Source organism: Triturus cristatus, chromosome 7 (genome assembly GCF_964204655.1).
Source record: "Triturus cristatus chromosome 7, aTriCri1.1, whole genome shotgun sequence".
Lineage (NCBI taxonomy): Eukaryota > Metazoa > Chordata > Amphibia > Caudata > Salamandridae > Triturus > Triturus cristatus.
In genome coordinates, this window is record NC_140590.1 from 1,244,261,627 (window position 1) to 1,244,274,106 (window position 12,480).

Consider the following 12,480-nt stretch of genomic DNA (forward strand, 5'->3'; position numbering starts at 1 on the left):
CTCAGACATTTTTCTTCAATCATTTTTCTACGTCGAAGATAAGCGTTGACCGGCCCCAATCCACTTCTTGTATCCGAACCGCGCTCCATTGCAGTCAGCCTTAACTTTTGACTTTGACCTAGTCTTGCTGAACCAGATAACCGCAGTTGGTGCTTTGATCTTTTATGCGCTAGATTTCACTAAAAACATAACAAAATTGTAACTCTGGTTGCACTGATTGGATTTTTGTATTTTTTTGTGTCAAATAATTTATTACAATGTACTCTGTTTTTCTAAATTGGTTTGGAATTTTTCTTGTGGTGTGTTTTCACTTTATTACGGTGTGTGTGCCGCATAAATATTTTACACATTGCCTCTAAGTTAACCGTGACTATTTTCCGAGCCAAGCCCACCCAGGGTTAAGTAAGCACAGGTAATTTAGTGACTTTTTCTGGTTCACCCTGCAAGAGATTGTGGCTGTTGCTTGACCAGGGCTCACACTTCAGTCAACCAAAAACACTAATTTCTCACACTGCAGATATGTATGTATGATCTTCTCATCCCAGGTTCCAAATATGATGAAATAGCCTACACGGTTAGTCAAAACCAACAGGTCACCATTTTGAATCCTAATAAAGTACCCTAATGAAAGGGTTTGCATGGTACTCATTTCTACAATATGAAATGGACAAGTTGCCCCCATTCTCTTTTTCATGAAGCCTGGATCTGTTTCATAGTGTAAACTTGCCTGCACTCCCCAGAGACAGATGAAAAGGCGACGTAACAGCTAAATTCTGCCGAAATGAAATCTGCAAAACAAATACGGTCAATCCAGTCAATATCTCCTCAGACGGCAATTTAAGGAGGTTAGAGCATCTCAAATACGAGGCCCACAGGGCAGAATGGGAGTGGGGTCCGGTTCAGAGATCAGATTACAAACCAGAATATAATGAGGACACAGCTGTGTGCAGGGAATGTGTGAAACTGTACATCTGAGAGGCGCACACAATTGAAAAAGAATGGGTGCCTTTTAAACCGTCTGGCCGTATCATGGACTTCGTGGAGGCTAGCCACAGTAATTAATTAATCTTGTTTACTGGAGAAACGCCAGCTATGAAGTGTTGTTGACCAGTGTTTGTCACATATACTTTGTATACTGTTTGCCCCACCGAGATTTTACTGATTGTTAACTTTTAATGGATTGTGCTGTTATGCTGTATGTTTTTCAATTGGATTGAATGAAGTTATTTGAATTGAATTGACTTCATGGAGGCGACCCCCCTCACAGCCTCTTCAGGTTTCGTTCCGCCACTACGCGTGGGGTTTTGGACTGCTGTAAAGTCTCCAACGTGGCTCAACCATATTCTGTCGAATGCATTTATGAGCAATTGTTTTGTTGCGTTAAAGAAACGTTCCCTTTTGTTTTTACCTTATGTCTTTGTGCAACTTTGCTTGCGTGATTTGAACATAGAATAAAAGATTCTACGGTGCTCTACTGTTTATTCAACACGTATGGCTTTGTGTCTGTCACAAAACTGGGTGAAATGGATCCGTGTGGGAAGAGTTTCTACCAGGTGTCATCAGATACTTAAACGACAACGCTGTTGAATGCCCTGTGACAAACGCTTGACAAGAAGATTACGAGCCAGTTCTTGCAGCCTACTTAAGGTCACCCTCCTGGAAAGTTCCAGACTCTCCAGAGGTTGACCAGAAGCCGTGAACCCGTTGGCAGCATGTGGCACGCATGGGTCCTTGTCTGCGGCCTACTTCCGTTGGTCTCGCCACAGCCTGCCATGGAGCTGAGGTTCTCCAAGGCCCTGGACAAGGATGGGACCGTCGTCCTGAGATGGGACTTCGACCGCTCCACGCGGGAGATCGTCTTCGAGCTGCAGGCGCAGAGCACGGGGTGGCTGGGGTTCGGCCTCAGCCCCAACGGAGGGATGGAGGGTGCTGACATCGTCATAGGTGGGGTGTTACCCAACAACACAGTCTACTTCTCGGTAGGTGGAGGGCGCTGCGTGAGCCATTATTTCCGTGTGAAAGGTAAGGATGAGGCCAACAAGCCGATGTAATGGGGATTTTGTCACCCTGTAGATGCATGGAGATGAACCTCCTAAGTGACAGATTTTGGGGGGCCCAGTCTACCATTGTTGATGACGGCTCAAAATGTGTTACTATGTGTGTCCTCTAAAAACATTCCTCTTTATATTTGAACAATCCTTACATGCTCCTCTCACCTTAGCAGGCCCACTCCTCCCTACAGCCCCCTGGCTCTGCAGTTTCTAGATGGCCTCACCTAACATCTCTGGTGGGCAGGAAGATGGGGGGCTATGTTCAAGGGCAAATGATGCAAGTCGATGAACTGCAGAAGCTCTTAATGAGTGACACACTGTTTCCTTCTAGACACACACACGATTTGCTGGGGTGGAGACGATGGCCCTGGGCACCACACCAGACTGGGAAGTGCTGGAGTACACAGTCACAAGTTTGTTTTCAGTGTTTTCTGTAAAACCCCATAGCATCGAAGCATATATTGTGACATCTGTAACGTAGTATGAATCACAGGGAAAGAGACTTGCTGCGATTTTACTGCAATATGGGGCTGCTACGGTCCTATTTTCAAGGGATGCTTTTAATTCCCAGCCCTGCTCTGTAATTTTTAGTTTCCCTTGCTTTTTGCAAGTCTGCCAATGGGCTCTACTAGGACTCAATTAGTGGTGCTCAACACACCCAGACATCTTGGAGCTATACCTTGCCTAGACCACATTAGTTCTTCTAGCAAGCAGTCAGCTACTTAGAACACCTGTGTTCCAACCATGTAGGGTGGTCACTGTCAGCCGACGTTGGGGTGACAGGAAGAACCGGCAGCTAAGTTAGGTCATGCAACATTTCCCCCTAAAATAACATGCTTCTATTTCTCTGAGGTCCTTTGCCAACTATTGATGTCTCTCAGCGGAACATGCTGTGTTACTGTGTTCCCTAAGAGATGCTATCCATTCCATTGCAAGCAAGCAAACTTTATTTGTATTTGTTAATTAAAACCATTACAAAAGAAATGCAAACTTTAAAAATAGAGAAACAGTTCCATTGTGCCCGGATTTAATGAGGCACAGATGCCTATGTGTAGGTTGGTATCTTTAGGCTAACATAAGGGCTCACATTCTGAGTCCCCCTGGATTCCCCCCAGTAACTGCGCCCCAACAGAGTTACCAGTATGGGGGATAGGGCTGACTCCAGTGGACAGAATTACCAGGGGATTAAAGTGGGATCCTCAATTTCCCCTTGAAAATGAGGAATTACTGGGCAATCAGTAATTTGGGGTCTAATTCTCTAGGTGACTTCTCAGCTCATCCACGAAGTTTCACCAGGAAAATCTTCAGGTGAAACAAAAATGATCTGCAGTGTTGTGGCACGATAAAGATGGTGTCGGTCACTGCTACTAGCATAATCAAAACCTTATTTTCTTTTCCATCAATGTTAAACTCAGGTATTCCCAGAGAAGTATTCATCTTCTTGCACACCAATTTATACTCTCTGACTAATCCTCCCAATGAATGACTGACAAGAAGAACTGTCCTTCTTTCCAAAAGCATGGAATACCATTAAGCTATTCCCTTCGTGTAATTTGGTCCATCCCTTAATGCGCCTTCCCTGTGTTGATAGAGGCAACCACTCTAAATTGACCTCTGTGGCAGATTGCTTGGATACCATGCTTGTTGTTATCCCTCTCTCGGTTGGTCTGGGGTGAATCCAGGGCCTTATCGGCTGTGGAAAAATGTACTAAATTAATCCATTGAGTGGGTGGATGAATGGTATACTAAATAGCGTATTTCCTTACACTGAATTGCTTCAAGGCTCTTCCTGCTAGGCTGGTAGGATGATGCGTAGAGGATTCGGGAAAGAGGAGCTTTGGTGTTTCCTGAAGATGTGGGGGGGGTTCATTTTAATGCGAATGCTCAAGGGAAGAGTGCTCAGTGGGGGTATCCAAGAGTGTATTTTGCAGGTACCATAGGAATTTCATGTGAATATTTCTGAGGGTGAGGCATAGGGTCTTCAAGATGTCACTGGCAGTGAAAGAAAGTCCATGTGGTAATTTCAGGGTGGTGATGAGAAAGTCCCAAGGTGTCTTTTCTATGATCAGTCTTTCTTCAGCAGGAAATATCAAGCTTGATGTTTATCAGGCCAACGTATGGTACTGTCACAATTGAGATGTGAGTTGATGGTAGCTCCCACTCCTACAGGGCAGTGTTTGGTGGCGAGGAAGCAAGGTTATTCCACAGCTGGTGGAAGAAGTTGTGGGATGTGCTGATTAAAAGTAGATCCGGTCAGGGCATTAAGGTTTTTTTGTGTGTATTTCTATTAATTAAAGGTGGCTTCTTGGCTTTTGACCTTAGTGATTAGTATTTATTATTAAACTAGAATGAGAGACAGAGTTTGGAGATATGAACAATTGATGATGCTTTTGGCACTGAGTTTTAAAAATCTCTGTTGATACATTTTGAAAGCAAGACAAGTAAATATAACATGCTCAATGGTCTGTAGATCATTTAAACATAAAGTGCATATTCTGTTCTCCCAAATTACAACCTGCCATGCATCCGTCACAGTTTTTAATGCTAAACATTTCAATCTACATAGCATTATGCATCTCCGTACTCCATGTTCCTGATTCCAGTTCAAATAAGCTTGAGGAAGTGCTGCCTGACATGATTGGATAATGCTATGAAAACAATATTCTGCTCTACATATCTATATATTTTTCAATGGAGCGACTTTCCATAGTAGTGATGCGTTAGCCTTCCTGGCTTAACGCCTCACTCCACCACTTTAGAAATTCAGGGCTGCACCATATTCACAAGAATATGGTGCAACGCCGCATTTCCCCCTGCGCTGGCGCTACAATTAGCAGCCTACTGCCAACGCAGGCACCCTTGAAAGGGTGTCTGCGTGCAGGGGAAGATTATTTATGTACAGGAAGGTGGGGGGCAGGATATCCCTACCCTGCGTGTGTATGCATATATATATATATATATATGGACAGTGGATAAAGGCGCGATGCCGAAACGCGTCCAGTACCGCTTTATGGTTTTCAGTTTTGAATAAAAAGAACTGAATTTTCCCCTGCAAGTTGTGTGCGGTCGTCCTTGTTTCCGTGAGACGAAGTGGGAGCTGATACATATATTCACTGAAAATACCATAGGCTTCAGGGATGTTGTAGTTAGAAATTAGCATTTAAAAAACCTTAGAAATTCACTGAAAAAAACCCAGGTTTCAGGGACTTTATAGTTAGTTGGACATTTCACTCATACAAAACCAGAGAAATTCAGCTGTTAAAAATAGTTGAGCTAACTATAACTCGCGCCCCCGCAATGCACTGCTGATGACGTCACATATTACATCATTCATGACATGGTCAGTGACATCACTGATGACATCACTGATGACATCTCAAATGACATCGCTGATGCCATCACTGATGACATCATCCAGTGACTGTGTGTTTCTGTAAAGTTTAAATATGTTTCATATATATATATATGCCAATGTGTATTGAAGAATGAGTGGGTGTATGAGTGTCTGAATGGATGATTTAGTAGGTGTGTGACTGACTGAATAAGTGAGTGATTAAACGTGTCCTACTGAATGCATGAGTTAGTGACTAAACTGTGTGACTGTATCAGTCTGTTAGTTGGTGTGTAAGCGGCTGCATGGGTTGGTGAGTAGCTACATGAGTGTCTATATGGGTTATTGATTGGTTTTCTGAGTAGCTATATGGGTGCCTGAGTGTTTGTGTAGGTGGGTGGGGAGTGTGTGACTCTGTGCATAGATGTGTGAGTGGGTGATTTACTGGGTGTATGGGTTCAAGAGTGCATCTGTGAAGGGCTGTATGGGTGGGTGAGTGTGTGTATGGGTGTGTTGGTGAGTGAATGGATGTCTCAATGGTACATGCATGAGTAACTACATATGTGAAAGGCAGTATATGTGAGCGTTGGAGTATATAAATTACTATATGTGAGAGTGAGTGATTGTGAGAGTGGCTGTATGGATGAGTGTGTGCATGTCTCAGTGATTGTATAAGAGACTAAGTATGTGTTAGTATCTGTATGAATAAGTGAGGTGGCGTGTGTATAACTGTATAGGTGAGTAAATGGGAGTGTGACTGATTCTTTGCATGACTGACTAGGTGTGTGAGTAACTCTATGGATGAGTGGTGGTGTGTGAGTGTCTGTATAGGTGTATGAGTGCATATGATAGGGCTGTATTGATGAGTTACTGCATGTATGAGTGACTGTAAGGGTGAATGAGTGGATGTGTGTGTGTGTAGACATAGGAATCAGTGAGTGGGTATGTAGTTATTGGTATTGGTGTAAAAAAAAAAACAAAAAACAACAAAAGAGTGTATATGGAAAGAAATACAACGAGCTGGTTGGGCTCTTAAATAAAGCAATGAGTGTTTCGTGAGACAAAATCAATCTGATATTAAAATAAAACCCTCACTCACCAACATAGTTGGTGACATGCTTCATCATGGGGTTTTGCCAGTGGTGCCTTGTGCACCTCTGGTGTGCTTCGACGCTTTTAGTATGGCGGAGCAGCTATATTCAGATTAGAAAGTTTAGTGTGTGGTGATTAGAAAGTGAGTTAAAACGTCATATGGCGTCTGTCAGAAAACTTTAATGATGGCGTCATATGAACGGGTTAAAAAGGTGGTGGATATCAGTTCCTGACTTTAAGTTGGTCAGGCCAATCCAAACCTAAGGTGTAATTGAACCGATACACTCACGGTTACTTCAGGGGTCTTCCACTCAAATGACCGCCGAGCCCGGACTCCGGGCTCGGCGGTCATTTGTAGGTGAAATTGCCTGGCAGAGGACTTGGATGATTTGTTCTGTAGTCCCGCCACCCGTTTGTTTGCCCAAGGAGCACTTCCTCGCCCTCATTTACACAAACGAGGTTGCCCTCGATACGAGTGGAAGACCCCTGAAGTAACCGTGAGTGTATCGGTTCAATTACACCTTAGGTTTGGATAAGCCTTAGCGTGCTTATACCGCCAAGGTGTTTGTTCTCATGATTAGGTCCTGATGAAAGCTTGGTGAAAGACAAATATAAGCTGAAACATGTTGACCATTTAAGCGGGATTGGCCTGACCAACTTAAAGTCAGGAACTGATATCCACCACCTTTTTAACCCGTTCATATGACGCCATCATTAAAGTTTTCTGACAGACGCCATATGACGTTTTAACTCACTTTCTAATCACCACACACTAAACTTTCTAATCTGAATATAGCTGCTCCGCCATACTAAAAGCGTCGAAGCACACCAGAGGTGCACAAGGCACCACTGGCAAAACCCCATGATGAAGCATGTCACCAACTATGTTGGTGAGTGAGGGTTTTATTTTAATATCAGATTGATTTTGTCTCACGAAACACTCATTGCTTTATTTAAGAGCCCAACCAGCTCGTTGTATTTCTTTCCATATACACTCTTTTGTTGTTTTTTGTACTTGATTTCGGGGGAATAAGAGTGTAACTCGACCCTCTCTCTCTTGTTGTTTCTAATTTATTGGTATTGGTGTACCTATGGTTTCGAAAATGGTAGTCTGTATTTTAGAGTGGGTGTATCAAAGGTTATATTAGGGTGTGAGGAGGTGCAGCAGATTATCACGTGGATAATGTCTTCAGTGATGTCATTTGAGATGTCATTGGTGATGTCATCAGTGATGTCACTGACCATGTCACGAATGATGTAATATGCGACGTCATCAGCAGTGCATTGTGGGGGTGTGAGTTACAGTTAGCTCAACTAACTATAACGCCCGAATTTCTCTGGTTTTGTATGAGTGAAATGTCCAACTAACTATAACGTCCCTGAAACCTGTGATTTTCAGTGAATTTTTAAGGTTTTTTAAATGCTAATTTCTAACTATAACGTCCCTGAAACCTATGGTTTTTCAGTGACTTTCAAAGGTTTGTTAAATGATAATTTCTAACTATAATATCCCTGAAACCTATGGTTTTTGTCAGTGAATCTCAAAGGTTTCTTAAATGCTAATTTCTAACTATTCCTAAAGAGGTAGGACATGTGCAGAAAGAGGAAGAAACACGCAGAAAGAAGCAAGAGAAATGCAGAAAGAGGTAACAGAAGTCCAGAAAAACGAAGAAAGGTGCAGAAAGAAGCAAGAGATATGCAGAAAGAACCAACAGAGGTGCAGAAAGAGGTCTTGTTGCAAAGTCATCCTGTGCCCCCAACCTTTTGCTGACTGGTACTGGTGATAACTGACTCTGACTAACCAGGCCCGGAGTCAGTGCTATCCTGAAAGACATTTAGAATACAGTGAAAGCACCTACATACACTAGGCTACACTACAGGTTGGGGTACCCTTGTTATTGGCATGACCTCCCCTGTAAGGCCCTTGTACATAATAGGGCAGGGGGATTGAAAATACCTCTAAGTCAGAGGTGCAGAAAGAGGCAGGAGAAGTGCAGAAAGAAGCGACAGAGATGCCGAAAGAGGCAAGAGAGGTACAGAAACAGGCAAGAAAGATGCAGAAAGAGGGAACAGGGGTGTAGAAAGAGGCAAGAGGGATACAGAAATTTGCAACAGAGGAACAGAAAGAAGCAAGAGCAGTGCAGAAAGAAGCAAAAGAGGTGGAGAAATAGGGAAGACGATGCAGAAAGAGGCAAGAGGGATAGAGAAATTTGCAAAAGAGGTGCAGAAGCAAGCAATAGTAGTGCAAAAAGAGGCAAGAGAATTGCTGAAAGGAGAAACAGAGGTGTAGAAAGAAGCAAGAGAAGTGCAGAAAGAGGCAAGTGAGGTGCAGAAAGAAGTGAGATCAGTGCAGAATGAACCAACAGAGGTACAAAAAGAGGCAAGAGGGGTCCAAAAAGAAGGAAGAGAAGTGCAGAAAGAGGCAAAAGAATTGCTGAAAGAAGCAACAGAGGTGTAGAAAGAAGCAAGAGAAGTGCAGAAAGAGACACGTGAGGTGCAGAAAGAAGCAAGAGCAGTGCAGAAAGAACCAACAGAGGTACAAAAAGAGGCAAGAGGGGTGCAGAAAAAGGTAAGAGGGGTGGACAAAGAGGCAAGAGAGGTACAGAAAGAGGCCAGAGGGGTGCAGAAAGAAGGAAGATAAGTGAAGAAAGAGGCCAGAGGGGTGCAGAAAGAAGGAAGATAAGTGAATAAAGAGGCAAGAAAATTGCTGAAAGAGGCAACAGAGATGTAGAAAGAAGCAAGAGAAGTGCAGAAAGAGGCAAGAGAATTGCTGAAAGAAGCAACAGAGGTGTAGAAAGAAGCAAGAGTAGTGAAGAAAGAGACATGTGAGGTGCAGAAAGAAGCAAGAGCAGTGCAGAAAGAAACAACAGAGGTGCAAAAAGACGCAAGAGGGGTACAGCAAGACATAGGAGAGGTGCACAAAGAGGCAAGAGAGGTACAGAAAGAGGCAGGAAGGGTGCAGAAAAAAGGAAGAGAAGTGCAGAAAGAGGCAAGAGAGGTACAGAAAGAGGCAAGAGAGGTACGGAAAGAGGCAAGAGAGTTGCACAAAGAGGGAAGAGGGGTAAAGAAAGGCGACGGGTGCAGAAAGAAGCAAGTGAGGTGCAGAAAGAGGCAAGAGAGGTGCAGAAACAGGCAAGAGAAGTGCAGAAAGAGTCAAGAGAATTGCTGAAAGAAGCAACAGAGGTGTAGAAAGAAGCCAGAGAAGTGCAGAAAGAGGCAAGTGAGATGTAGAAACAGGCAAGAAAGGTACAGAAAGAGGGAAGACGAGTGCAGAAAGAGGCAACAGGGGTGCAGAAAGAGGCAAGAGAAGTGCAGAAAGAAGCAACAGAGGTGCAAAATGAGGCAAGAGAACTGCAGAAAGAGGCAAGAGAGTTGCAGAAACAGGCAAAAGAGGTACAGAAAGAGGGAACAGAGGTGCAAACAGAGGTAAGAGGTGCAAAACAGGTAAAAGGGGTACAGAAAGAGGCAAGAAGGGTGCAGAAATTTGCACGAGAAGTGCAGAAATAAGCAAGAGCAGTGCAAAAGAACCAACAGAGGTGCAAAAAGAGGCTAGTGAAGTGCAGAAGGAGGCAAGAGAACTGCAGAAATTGGCAAGAGGGGTACAGAAAGAGGCAAGTGAAGTGCAGAACAAAGAAAAATAGGTGCAAAAGGAACCAACAGAGGTGGAAAAAGAGGTAAGAGGGGTGCAGAAAGGAGTAAGAGAGGTGCACAAAGAGGCAAGAGGGGTACAGAGAGAGCCAGGAGGGGTGCAGAGAAGAAGAGAACTGAAGAAAGATGCAACAGAGGTGCTGAAAGATGCACAAAGGGTACAAAAAGAAACAAGACAGGTGAAGAAAGAAGGAACAGAGGTACAGAAAGAGGCAAGAGTGGTGCAGAAAGAGGGCAGAGAGGTATACAAAGAGACAAGAGAGTTGCAGAAAGAGGCAAGTGAAGTGCAGTAGGAGGCAAGAGAACTGCAGAAAGAGGCAACAGATGTGCAGAAAGAGGCGCAGAAGTAAGCACGAGTGGCTTGTACACCATTAGTACCAATTTAACACCCACATTTAGCAATAAGTAACAGGTGACCATTCTAGTTTCACAAAGGGCCTTCCAACATGCTGTAACACTAGTCGCTGCATTTTTGGTAACGTTTGATCTAGAAACAAGGCATTTTTTGTTCAAATCTGCAGATTAGGCAGCAGATGATGAATTATGTGGCTAATGCGGAAAATGTATATTTGTGCGAAAGTCTATGCAGCCAAACAGTTGCATAATTCCAGTGGCTCTGCTCATACCTCTGACTAGGTCCTCAGGGATTCCTTTTTGTTTTTTGTCTCATTGAGGTTATAGTTGAGCTTCTATGGAAAAGAGGAAGACTAAACCTGACATTACCGCTCCACAACCCAGACTACCATACCAGATATGCAGAAAGAACCAACAGAGGTACAGAAAGAGGTCTTGTTGCAAAGTCATCCTGTGCCCCCAACCTTTTGCTGACTGGTACTGGTGATAACTGACTCTGACTAACCAGGCCCAGAGTCAGTGCTATCCTGAAAGACATTTAGAATACAGTGAAAGCACCTACATACACTAGGCTACACTACAGGTTGGGGTACCCTTGTTATTGGCATGACCTCCCCTGTAAGGCCCTAGTACATAATAGGGCAGGGGGATTGAAAATACCTCCAAGTCAGAGGTGCAGAAAGAGGCAGGAGAAGTGCAGAAAGAAGCAACAGAGATGCCAAAAGAGGCAAGAGAGGTACAGAAACAGGCAAGAAAGATGCAGAAAGAGGGAACAGGGGTGTAGAAAGAGGCAAGAGGGATACAAACATTTGCACCAGAGGAACAGAAAGAAGCAAGAGCAGTGCAGAAAGAAGCAAAAGAGGTGGAGAAATAGGGAAGACGTTGCAGAAAGAGGCAAGAGGGATAGAGAAATTTGCAAAAGAGGTGCAGAAGCAAGCAATAGTGGTGCAAAAAGAGGCAAGAGAATTGCTGAAAGGAGCAACAGAGGTGTAGAAAGAAGCAAGAGAAGTGCAGAAAGAGGCAAGTGAGGTGCAGAAAGAAGTGAGATCAGTGCAGAATGAACCAACAGAGGTACAAAAAGAGGCAAGAGGGGTCAAAAAAGAAGGAAGAGAAGTGCAGAAAGAGGCAAAAGAATTGCTGAAAGAAGCAACAGAGGTGTAGAAAGAAGCAAGAGAAGTGCAGAAAGAGACACGTGAGGTGCAGAAAGAAGCAAGAGCAGTGCAGAAAGAACCAACAGAGTTACAAAAAGAGGCAAGAGGGGTGCAGAAAAAGGTAGGAGGGGTGGACAAAGAGGCAAGAGAGGTACAGAAAGAGGCCGGAGGGGTGCAGAAAGAAGGAAGATAAGTGAAGATAAGAGGCCAGAGGGGTGCAGAAAGAAGGAAGATAAGTGAAGAAAGAGGCAAGAAAATTGCTGAAAGAAGCAACAGAGATGTAGAAAGAAGCAAGAGAAGTGCAGAAAGAGGCAAGAGAATTGCTGAAAGAAGCAACAGAGGTGTAGAAAGAAGCAAGAGAAGTGAAGAAAGAGACATGTGAGGTGCAGGAAGGAGCAAGAGCAGTGCAGAAAGAAACAACAGAGGTGCAAAAAGAGTCAAGAGGGGTGCAGAAAACGGTAGGAGGGGTGCACAAAGAAGCAAGAGAGGTACAGAAAGAGGCAGGAGGGGTGCAGAAAAAAGGAAGAGAAGTGCAGAAAGAGGCAAGAGAATTGCTGAAAGAAGCAACAGAGGTGTAGAAAGAAGCAACAGAAATGCAGAAAGAGGCAAGTAAGGTGCAGAAAGAAGCAAGAGCAGTGCAAAAAGAACCAAAAGAGGTGCAAAAGGAGTCAAGAGGGGTGCAGAAAAAGGTAGGAGGGGTGCACAAAGAAGCAAGAGAGGTACAGAAAGAGGCAGGAGGGGTTCAGAAAGAAGGAAGAGAAGTGCAGAAAGAAGTAGCAGAGTTGCTGAAAGAGGCATGAAATGTGCAGAATGAGCAAGAGAAGTGCAGAAAGAGGCAAGAGAGGTACAGAAA

At 43.9% G+C, this 12,480-nt stretch overlaps 1 protein-coding gene across 1 annotated transcript in view; it reads left to right on the forward strand.

The window, feature by feature from the left end:
* The first annotated feature begins 1,629 nt into the window (after positions 1-1,629).
* LOC146811709 (putative DBH-like monooxygenase protein 2) overlaps positions 1,630-12,480 on the forward strand; it is a 439,263-nt gene continuing 428,412 nt past the window's right edge. The window contains exon 1 of the mRNA XM_085618698.1: positions 1,630-1,979. Coding sequence (XP_085474824.1) covers positions 1,713-1,979 — 267 coding nt within the window. The 5' untranslated portion in view covers positions 1,630-1,712. The remainder of the gene's footprint in view (positions 1,980-12,480) is intronic.